Below are 12,097 nucleotides of genomic sequence, written 5' to 3'. Positions count from 1 at the left end.
TCTGAGCAATGGACTACCTTGATGAAGGCTTTTCAGCCCCGGAACTGAAAATGAACATGTCTTCACTACCTGTTCCAAGCTAGCACTTGGATCTCACCTTTCTAATCTTGAAGGCATTTACTGTTAGGAAAATTATCTAGAAATTCTGAAAGAAACAATGTTATCAAAAAAATGAGAGGACAGACCCCTACCTGCCATTCACCCCAAGTAGCAAATATCATAATTTGACACGTTTTACAGGTTTGTAATCATAGCAGATGAATCCGAATTTTGCTTTCTTCACTGTGTCTCATGTACGTAAGTGTACATTTTTATTTTATTTTTTTTAAATATTATTCTATTTTTTTCTTCTTTTTCCCAGATATAACTTTTTTTTTTAAATGTTTTTTATTTATTTATTCATGAGAGTCAGAGAGAGAGAGAGAGGCAGAGGCAGAGGGAGAAGCAGGCTCCCCGCCTAGCAGGGAGCCCGATGCGGGACTCGATCCCAGGACCCTGGGATCATGACCTGAGCCGAAGGCAGACGCTTAACCATCTGAGCCACCCAGGCATGTAGCTCCATAGTCTTTATGCTTTTAATCACTTTATTTTTTTTTTTAAGATTTTATTTATTCATTTGACAGAGAGAGGGCAAAAGCAGGGGGAGGGGCAGGCAGAGGGATAGGGAGAAGCAGGCTTCCCACTGAGCAGGGGGCCCAGTGGGAAGTTCGATCTCAGGACCCCGAGATCATGACCTGAGCCGAAGGCAGATGCTTAACCGACTGAGCCTCCCAGGCACCTGCTTTTAATCACTTCACATTATTTCATTAGCAGGTTATATTATCAATTGTTAGCATTGTTTTTCTTAGACACACAGGTTGCTTCTGCCTTTAAGGTACTATAAGTAACACTGCCATAAACATCTCTTATTCACATAAGTTTTCCAGATTTTACATAACTTCCTTAAAATGAATTTCCAAAACTGAAATAGAATTCCAAAAATTATGTTATCAAATTTAATGGACATTTTATGGCTACTGAACCACATAACAGTTCCTTTCCAAAGTTTATAGCACAAGCCATTTTAACCTTAACTTCTTGAGCTCTGCATTAGGTAAAGTCCACATCATAATTCTTCCCAAATCTGGTTTACTTTCCTTTTTAGAGCACATAGTTTTCTGTTTCTTGTCCGAGGGGTACTTCTAGTATTGACATTTGCAGTGCAGAGATAGCAGACATATCCTAAAGACGTTAACTAAATAAACTATTTTCAGTTGGCAGGAGCGCCTGCTGCCTTCGACAGTGAATAATCATCTAGAACAATGTCTGGCACAGAGTAGGTGCTTTACACATGTTGAGTGAAAAATAGCATGAACTCCAGAGTTGGAAAGGAACTGGGTTTTAATCCTGGTTCTGCCACTTACTAGTTAGGCCTACACATTTTATCTAACTCCCTGTAGCTCATGTGACCTGTTAAATGAGCAGAGTAATAATATACCTGCCTCATAAGGTTTTAGGAGTTATATGAGACAATACACGAAAAGGCTTAGCCTTGTCCCGAACACACAGCAAATGTAGACCAAAGGTTATTGCTCTCAGCACTGTTGAGATCATTCAGATAGTCCCCGGGTACGGGTAAAACTCTTTTTTGGGGCTTTCGTTTTTTTTGTACAGTATATGAAACATAGGGTCCCTCAGAAAACTGTTCCATGCACATTTAGAAATGCGTTTTCACTGCGGGCAAGAGTTTGAAATGGCAAGGAGGCCAAAGAAGGCAGATCCAGAGTAGAGTGGACGAGAGAGGTTCAAGTGGAGAAACCAGCCATGGCTTGTTTCGACAGTCTGTGTTACTAGAAAGGAACTTGTGGAAATACTGCAGTCTCAGTTTTGAGAAATAGTTCCAAGGTCCAAGCTTATTAAAAATAATTATACAATTCAGTGTATTGGTGAAGAAAGTTTCTAACTAGGCCTTATCAGACAGGGTATCAGACAAGGTGAAAAGCAGTCTTTTTAGTAAAGAGAAAGCCAAACTTTGAAAGGAAAAACTAGAATAAAATCTGTGAAACAAAACAAATCTTCGTTTTTCCTGATTCCTACTAAAGATAAGAACACTACTTGCCCATTGCATGCTCAGTTGGAGAAACTGATTTTACCATATCTTCTATTGTGTTCATAAGTCTTATTTGTTGTACCTCACCTTGATGATCGGTCTTTCGTGCTTTTCTTAATTTCTTTCTTTCCTGAAAGTTTCTCTGGATTTATTATTATTATTATTCTTTCTGAAACTTTTTCTTTTTTCCTTTTCTTGTTATTTTAACCTTATTTTGTAGTAATTTCTTTTCTTGTATATTAGCTGCCTTCATCAAATGAAAAATTTGAAAGTCTCTTGTCCTCCTTCACAGGTCTTTTGCTATACACCTCGATTAGACCTTCTTTCTCACATTGCCTAAGGTGATTATGAGCCCCCAAACCACAATGCAGTAAAAAAACAAAAAACCCCAAATCACTAAATCTTTTTTTTTGAGATACTTTTCAGGTAATAGGGAGGCAGAAATGCCGCAGATCTCCATAAAATATAAATTATGTAGACTGTTCAGTGATAAAGCACTTGATGAGTACAGAATAAAACAGTCATCAAAGACCTAGAAAAGCAAGAGTTTTATTAAGGGCAGATTAGAAAGGAAGGATGTGATAAGGAAAAGAAATTTTGACCCAGAATCAAAAGTGTGAGTCCTAGCACACTGCCTTTTAGAGGCTCTTTAATCTTAAGAGGGAGAAGTCAGTTTATCTTTCTTGGCCTCTGTTTCCTTACGTATAAAATAAAATGATTGGATCAGGAAAGAGATGGCAGATAAGTTTCACTTTTAGTGCTTTAGTGCTAAGCCTGAAAATTGGTAGTGACTTTCTGGAGAATTTGTGGAGAATACCAGGCTCAGTGGCGGAGGGGGTAGTGTATGATTCATTAGTGATGTCTGCCATGGGCCGGGTTTGGGCGTGGTGGAATTCAGGTCCTGTATTTACCATATCTGAACTAGATCTCACTTTCCTTCCACCAGGAACATGCTATGATGTCTTGTTCCTACTTCATCTGGGGCATTTGTCTGGATTGTTAAAAGTAAAGCTTTTTTTTTTTTTAAAGCTGTCCCTTAAAAAATCATCCTGTGTAGAAGACTTTTTTTGAGGTTAGTTTCATGTTCAGAAGTGAAGATATTTTGACAGGAATTTCTGACAAGTGATTGCAAGTTACAAGATGACAGCTGAAATTCTTAAAACTTGATGTGTAATAAACACAAACATTTAATGGGTTTGGAGTGACAAGGGTCATAATATATATATAATATACATACATATAGATATAATTTTAAATAAGAGGTAAGAGGGATATGGGCAATATGACTAAAAGACCTTTTTGCTCTTGTGGAAGTTGGCTGATGGCAATCTTTTGATGCATTGAAATTAAATAGAACACAATCCCGAGGGAGTTAGGAAAATACAAATACTCTGTCTTACTTCATCTTTGTTTCCCGACCAGATGCCTAGAACATAGTAGGTGCAAAATAAATGTCTGTTGACTTGAACATCTTGGTTTCCATATAACTGGTTTCAGTCTCATGTCACAGAAGAAATTTGCGTATAGATAAAATTAAAAGTTAAGAATTGCAGAGATTCTTTGCTTTCCCTCATTTCTATACAGTACTTCATCACATTAATCAGTTCCCTGGGAGAAATTTTCTATTTGAAAATTCCTCTCATCATTGTGAGTGAAATGTCAGAGATAATGATGGGAAAATGGTGTATCAGCTCTACTACTGGTGATACGCAATTTGCAAAATTGTGTTTGCTTTACAGCGCTTCCATAGGACGTTTATTTGTGTGGATGAAGCTATGAAATATGGATGTATGTTAGAGGTACATTAATTTATCCTAGCAGCATGCGTTTTACATACCATATGTTTATAGTTAATTAGCACAACAAACCCGCATTTAAAAATAATAATAATCTCAATTAGGTTATGCAAAATCAAGCAATCAACCACCTTCCTGACACATACGTTCTCCGACTCCTTGGGTAACCATAAAGAGATTGTTCTTTCTTTCCTTCTCTTCCATCTGCTATCTATTGTGTTGCATGGAATATTCCATTTACTAGAAATCTTTCTAAGGCCCTCTTTTCCAACATTTGAAGATCTTTGAAAGGTTTTCTTGGGAAGAATTTTTTTTTTCTTATGACACAAATGTTCAAAATATCTTTGTTGAATTTAATAAAGTGTCATATATTTATAAAATACATAGAGGAGTGCATTAGGGAAAAATTACGAATTTAAATCATTTTGAAAAAACTACTTAATGGTACTATTTTAAGGTGATTTTGAAGTAAAATCTGCTTTTGTATCTTAGCCTCTAACAGGTGACATATATTCAGAGAATTTTAAAGTTGGAAAGAACCATGAGGGGTGTACCATAGGCTAACTTCCCACTGTAATAATCCTCTCTGCTAAATTCATGACAAGCCGTCACCCGGCCTCACTTGAATGCTTTCAGCGAGCAAAGTCCTGCAGCCTTACAAGGCAACTCAATTTATTTAATAGCTCTAATCGTTAGAAAATTTTCTCATATTGAGATAAAATATGCTCCCTATTAACTTCTAACCATTGGTCCTACTTCTGTTCTCCAAAGCAATAAAGGCTAAGTCTCATTTTGATTCCACCGACACCGCTTCAGTTATAAAATAGCTATCAGATCCTCCTAGTTTGCGCTTTTCTGAATAAACACCCCCAAAATGTTAAATGACAAATCCTCTTCCCATTACTTTCGGTAGAAACGAACTGGTTTTATCAGGGTCTCCCTTCAAATGCAGTGACTGAATGCAGGGCTTCACATATGATCTGACCTCATCCTTGGCTTGTTATGGTATTACACTTCCGTACAGGGCGGCCGTGAGCCCATGACAGCTTTAGTACAGTTAGCCAGACTGTGGACTCACCATGCTGACAGTTAACCAGAACCCCCAGGTTTGGTTTGGTTTGGTTTACCCACACTGTCCCTTGTCTAGCTGGGTCTCCTTGTATGGCACTTACTTTTCCCCCCACTGCTAAAGCTTATTGATCAGTCTTCCTGAACTCGTTCACCTGTTAAAGTGGTAGCCGTGGGCAGGGTCGTTCGGAGAGCTTAGGAATTTCTCATTAAAGCCCTCTCTTTCCATTGTCAGTAAGTCCTTACATTTTTGTGGTTTGCTTATTAGAGCTAGCTTGCAAGCCAGTTCTTTTGAAAAATTCTTAAGTGTATTCTTATTTAGAATCTAAATAGTTCATTATAATGTATTTGAAAGTTGGGTTCTGCCTTTACTGACTTAATAAAAAACTCACCATATTCTTGTGAATAATCTAGAACAATGGTTCTCAAACTTTAGTGTGCCAGGAGGGCTTGTTAAGAATACAGATTGTGGGGCCTGACCCCCGAGAACTTCTGTTTTATGAGGTCCTTTGGTGGGGCGATAATGTGCTTTTCTAACAAGCTCTCAGGGGCGATGCTGGTGTTGCTGATCCAGTCCCCGCACTTGGAGAATTAGTGATCTAAAGAAGGATGGACTTAGTGACCAGGTGGATTCAGAGCAGGCTTAAAACCAAAGTGAGAACGTGTGTGGATAGCAGAGAGGTTGGAGAAGGAGACGAGAGCAAGAAGCTAATAGACATTGAGCCTGTTAGCTCCAGCTTCCTTTCAGGATGATCTGCCAAGGCTGAAAGCTGAGGTAGGGGTCTTGAGGAGAGGTTAATATCCGAAATAGTCACAACTGTTGCTGAATCTCTCTCTTCGTCCGCATCTTTCTGTCTCTACAATATGCCAGGCCCTGAACTGGGCGTTGTACACACATTGTCTCATGTAACCTTCCCAGATCTCTGGGGCAGGGCTCAGTAACCTCTGTTTCCAGGTGAGAATTATGTAAATTTGTCTCACGGCGCAACAGGTGAGTGGCAGAGCCTCTCTGGTCCCCAACGCTATGCTCGGCCTGTGAATGGTGGGGGGCGTCAGAGTAAGGCTGTACTGAGACTCGGTGACCTGCGAACTGACAAGTAGCCCATCTCACACACAAAAATGAAAAGCCCCCACTGAGGCATCACACATCTTCAAGGGTGGAATTCTTTAGTGCCAAAAGCCAAACTTGTATTTCCATAATAGGCCTTCTTGCAAAGTCTGTTGTTTTGGATAAAAGATTACAGTTGTTCTCTTAAGACCAGGCAATATGAATTTATAATAAAGTTTACATTTTCTATAATGAAATTTCACCGCCATAGAGGCCTCTCTGTTGATTAATAAGTAAACTCTTGCTTTTAAGAATTTCTTCTTAAATACTTTGGTTTAATTCCTCTATTAGCATCAGCTTATTCTTTATTGGTTAAAGAATCTTCATAGATGTTGACTCCTTTAAGTAAATTTTCTTTTTCAATTTTTTAAACTTTCTAGGTAGATTATGATAATCATGCACTTTATAAACATGGGAAGACAGGTCGAAAACAGTCTCCTGTGCGTATTTTCACCAATATTCCACCCAACAAAATAATCCTTCCTAGCGAAGAAGGGTACAGGTAAGATCCTAGTGGGGCCTTGAGATATACGAATCACTGAGAATAAAGTTCCATATATCCAACATGAAAATGCTTTTAATATTGACTCATGTAGTTCTTCTGCTACCTTTAAATTTGGTCTATAATTTTGAATTGAATTTGGATTACACTCCATTTTTATAACAAGTGCCATTTATCTGCTCTGTGAATCTTCTTGAAAATATGCAGCTGATTTAAGTCTTTCTTTCCTCCTTAGATTTTGCCCTCTGTGTCAACGATATGTTTCCCTAGAGAATCAACACTGTGAGCACTGTAATTCTTGTACCTCCAAGGTATAGTTTCTACAGAATGCATTTTTATTCATATATATTCATTTTATTTTAGCTTACTTGTTTCATTACATTTGCTTAATGTTATTTTTTTAAGAGATTTTTTTATTTGAGAGAGAGAGCACGCGCACAAGCTGGGGGGAGGGGCAGAGGGAGAAGCAGACTCCCCGCTAAGCAGGGAGCCCGAAGCGGGGCTCAGTCCCAGGACCCGGGGATCATGACCTGAGCTGAAGGCAGATGCTTAACCGACTAACCCACCGAGGTGCCCCTAAATTCACTTTTATGTGAGGTACTGTATGACTGTATGACTGCTAAAATCAGGAATATTTCAAATAAGGCATGAGGTGAGTGCTAACCTTTGTTGAGGGTAAAATTAAGATGTTTCAAATAAGGAACTGAACTATGAGATACCGTCCCCATTCTGATGAAATAATAAAGAACATATACTGTGCACTTTTTATGTGCCAGGACCTTCCCTAAGGGCTGTACATGGATTAACTGAGTCACTCTGCACAAAGCCCTAGTAGATAAGTACTCTCCAGTTTTTACAGGTCAGGAAGGACGGGGACACACCTCCTACTTATTGTTTTAAGGAGGTGGGATGACCCGTAAGGTGGCCTATTTATTTTAACTAAATCCAGTCAGAAAGAACAGGTGAAGTTTAGTTTGGCTAATACGCACAAATGATTGTCCAAAGGAAAGCCTGTATTTTTATAACTATCATAAGATACATTTTGCATAACTTTACAATTTTGTTATTGGTTATACTTGTTTTTAACTGTGGTAGCACATCTGATTACATGTATTTTCAATCAGTTTAGATATTATCTGTGTTCTTTATTTAAAAAAAATTATGCCCAGGTCATTTTTATAAAGCTCAAAATGAGGAAAACAAAACTTTATTATTTACCACATAAGTGGTAAAAAAACAAAAGCAAGGAAGTGACCATCACAGAAACCAGAGTAGGTGTTACTCGGTGGGGAAGAGGAATGCTGGATTGGGAAGGGCTACCCGAAGGAGTGTCTAGGGGGCTGACAGTGTACCCTTGACCTGTTGGGATTCATCAATGTGTACTTTATAAGACTCATTAAACTGGACATGTAAGTGTCTTATATACTTTTCTAGGTAGTTTTGTTTCACAGATTTAACATTACCCAAACAGTACCCTATAATCTGTATCTTTTAAAATTATATAAATTTCTCAAATATGAATTTCATTAAGGATTATGCTGCATAGACACGTAAAAGTTATGAATCATTAATTCTCTTGAAATTGAGTCCTTCTTTGTGCCGATTGGGTTGCTTGAACTGGAGTGGACTTTCAAGATCATGTAGATAAATCCCCTAGTTTTCCAGTTAAGGAAATTGGGGCCCATCAAGGAGGCATTTGAATTGAGTGGAGAAATGCATAGATTAAAATCAAAGTATTTAATTGTGAAGCCCACGAAAGTGAGAAATAAGGAATGAATAATTTACACAGATTTTTAAAGGACATTTTAATTTTTAATTGTAGAACTTGATTTTTAATGATACATTAAATATAATTTAAAAATTATTGTTGTAGGATGGCAGGAAATGGAACCATTGCTTTCTCTGCAAAAAGTGTGTAAAACCTTGTAAGTATTTAGACTCCGTGTTTGAGATCCTATGAAAACATTTCAGAGTTTTTCTTCAGCTAAATGGGATTTTTATTTGTGTTTATAAGAGAAAAAAAATTAATATAAAGACCTGCATTGATTTACTTGCTTTATAATTTTGGCAGTTGCCAAAATACACACTCTCTCTTTCATAGGGAGACATGACTTTGTAACCTGTTCCACTGTGGCATTTGGTTTGGCTCATTTTATTAGGGCTTTGTGTCACTCAGCCAGACCCCATTGTGTCAGTGGGGCTCTCTGCTCATGGCTCATTGAGGAAGGGCTGCATTGGTTGCCATGTATCAGAAAGAAGTTAGTTGCTTTATGTGGGATTCCAACCTCTTAACCTTGGTGCTTTAGCCAAATTATAACCAGCTATGCAGACCAGTCACAGTATTTGAAGTAAACACTATTCATGCTTCCCTGTCATAAAGGTTGATCAAATGAAAAATTATATTAAATGAACTTCTTCTAAAACTTAATTTTTATTTTATAGCCTGGATCCACTGTAGCATTTGTAGTCACTGTGCTCTTCCAAATCATTCTTGCGGGGGCCCTAAAGATGGCTGCTTTATTTGTGGTGAATTAGACCACAAACGCAGTACTTGTCCTAAGATCGCTACATCTAAGAAAGCGAACAAGTAAGTTGAATTCGTTTATTGCCTAGAAAAAAATTTTCCTTGTGTGATTTGTGTAAAGCAGTCCTCCACAAGAGTATACAATAGAGGATTCAGAAGTGCTGAATTATTTGCTGTTTTTACTGTTACTTACTGTTTGCATAGATGGTGGGGTGGGAGGGCACAAAGATGAGTGAAAGAGCTAACATTTTACAGGTAAGACATGAAAATCACCAAAGTATAAGGTAGAAACTGATTAACTTTTTATCTCCTGTGGTTCATGTGAAATTACAGTTTGTGGGGAGAGAGTCCAGCCTCTATTGATGGACATGATATTTAAGTCGGGACAGATCAGATGCAGACATGTGACAGCAGGCAAGGCTGGAGAAGGCATTTCAGGTGGAATGTAGTGTGTAATCCCACAGTGAACACATCGGAAAATGAAGTTATCTCTTTAAATTATATCAGACTTCTAAAAAACATTGAGTATTTAAATATGTAAAATTTTAATTTTTACTATTTTTTTCTATGCTTATTTTCACTTCTTCCACCAATATTTGGTGTTGGTTATCACTCAGAACAAAGTTATACCAATGACAACAGCATATTTAGAAAAACCATTGCTATTTCAGCTGGGCTCATTTGAATAATTACACTTAAAAAAAAAACTAAAAGGGATGATAGTTGAGACTTCTTGTTTTATTGTTATGAAAACCAGATAGCCAAATTTAACATTATGGGATCAGCATAAAATTTTTGAGCTATCTTATAACTTGTGATAAAAATAATTTCTTAGTATTAGAAATATCTGATGTTACTGTAACTATTTATGATCGTATTAGAATTCTTTTCCATTTGTTCATTTTTTTTTGGTCAGTGGCAATTAGTTTTTCCCATTAAGGCCCAGCCATTTGAATTCTACCTACTGTTTTATTTTTCCATTACTTTTCATCACATTTACTTTAGACAATTATTTCCACTAAGTAATCCAGGGTAGAAATGGAAGTTTCTAAATTAAGAACTGTATTGAAGAATCCTATAAGAGATTTTTTCTTAGAAACCTTTAAGAATAGAGGACCACCTAATAAGCTATTGGTCTGGGATTGTTGCACCAGGTACAGGGTAATTCTGGTTGCAGACAGAGTTAGTGACATGCTCAGACTTTCAGTCTGTGATCTTATGATACAGGGAAACTGAATTAGTATTTTGGTAATGTATTGTAGGCTCTTTGTTGGTCCTCCATGGCCTGGGCTAGTTGGCTTGGTGGTATTCTGTTGTTTTCATTGAAGGAAACCATTTAGTATCTTTCAGTATTAGATTTTATCAAGTTTAATTCAAGGAGCAAATCCATTAGGATGCGGTATACCTGAAAAATCTTAAATAGTATTACTTTTTTCTCTCAGAAAAGACTCCTAAACTCCTGTGAACAGTTACCTTCAGGTTTTGCTTTCAAAAAATTTTCCTAATGAAATTGACAAGGCAAAATGTTTTTTTTTTTTTTCTTTACAATAGTAAAAAATAATTCTAATCATCTTTTTAGCATATATGGCATAGAAGATACCTCATAGCTGTCTTATATTAACTTGTTTTTCTTGAGTTTAGTTTGCCTTTTCTCCTGAACTGGAATGGTGCTGGCTCCCTCTTGTGGTTAATCATTTTTATCATCACACGAATACCTATAATTTAGAGGACAAACACTAGGTCAGTTCAATTTTAAGGCAAAACAAAACAATGAATTGATTTATACTCAGGCAGTTCAATTTATACTCCGTTGACAGACTCCATCTCTGGAAAGTTTGTTTATTCATATTAAAATGAATATTTTCTTTTGCTTTTGTTTACATATCCACTAGTGAGATCTGGTTCATGTTTAGTTCTTATAAGTGAAAAAGCCAAAGAAAACGTGTTTAAATTTTGTATACATACACACACAGCTTCATTGATTGTGCCATCAAGAGGTTCTACTTCATTAAATTTGCTAAATCATCACTTATCAGGACATTAGCCTTCTTAAAATAATGGCTGGAGGGAAAGGAGATTTATATAACATACCCAGAAGAGTATAAAGATGGCTGTGGTATTTGTTTTATTTTTGAACTGATAGTCTATAATCCAAAACCTAAATATGGAAAAATGGAAAGTTGTCAAGCAAAATTCTGAAGAATAGTCATGTGATGCCCCTAATAATAGCTAATATTTGTTTAGTGATTACAATATGCTTAGCATGTTACATATCTGAATAACTTATAGCAGAGTATATAGTATCAAGGTAATTAAGAGCACAGGTTCTAGAATCAAGATGGTTCTGCTACTTCCTCATTGGAGGATTTCATAGCCTCAGTTTCTTCCCCAGAAAAAGAGTTGGAGGAAGGAAGATGAAAGGTGACATTTGCCTTGTCTCAGTCTCCCAGATCCTTGGAGTCAAAGATGATGCCCACTCATTTTTGTATTTCCAACACTTACTATGTATGTTGTGTGAACCAAAAGTGAGGCCAGAGTTTGCTCCATCGAGGGACTATATTCTGCTTGTGAATCGCAGATTTGGGTCCTGGAAAGATAAAGAGTAAGCTTTTCCCCAGGACTTGTGGTTTAGGAGAAGTGAATCTATGATGTCGCCAGTTACCCGTGGGGATTTTCCAGGTTTGCTGGTGCTGGCAGCCCCAGCCCTCTCCTCGGTTCGCCGTATGATAAATTGCATGATACTGCTAGCGTGGAGAAAGTGAATGAACAGACCAGTAATCTTTCTCAGCTATAGATCGTCTGTGACCTAGTTCAGAGAGCACCAGAAGCTAAGGATCTGTTTTGTTCTGGTGTGGTTTAGTGTCTTTAGAGTGTGAGTTCCAACTCGTTCATTGTGAAGCTAGTCTTTCAAGAAGACAAAGACCACAAAACGTGGACATCCTGTGTGGCACCTGTCCAGACTTTTAGACCTACTGGGGAAAGGGAAATTAGTGGTAGGGCTTATAAGATG

General features: G+C 37.4%; 1 protein-coding gene across 2 annotated transcripts in view; it reads left to right on the top strand.

Annotated features, from left to right (window-relative positions):
- ZCCHC4 (zinc finger CCHC-type containing 4) overlaps positions 1-12,097 on the top strand; it is a 50,736-nt gene that overhangs the window by 31,404 nt on the left and 7,235 nt on the right. For both annotated transcript variants that reach the window (XR_004679281.1, XM_035005199.1), the window contains exons 9-12: positions 6,442-6,563; positions 6,799-6,874; positions 8,437-8,488; positions 9,006-9,150. Coding sequence is in view for 1 of the 2 variants with exons in the window: in XM_035005199.1 (XP_034861090.1) it covers positions 6,442-6,563; positions 6,799-6,874; positions 8,437-8,488; positions 9,006-9,150 (395 nt within the window). In the remaining variant the exon portion in view is untranslated. The remainder of the gene's footprint in view (positions 1-6,441; positions 6,564-6,798; positions 6,875-8,436; positions 8,489-9,005; positions 9,151-12,097) is intronic.

The sequence above is a fragment of the Mirounga leonina genome, unplaced genomic scaffold (genome assembly GCF_011800145.1).
Source record: "Mirounga leonina isolate KUSES-001 unplaced genomic scaffold, KU_Mleo_1.0 Mir_129, whole genome shotgun sequence".
Lineage (NCBI taxonomy): Eukaryota > Metazoa > Chordata > Mammalia > Carnivora > Phocidae > Mirounga > Mirounga leonina.
Note: the sequence above shows the minus strand (reverse complement) of the source record. Positions and strands in the feature narration are given on the sequence as shown.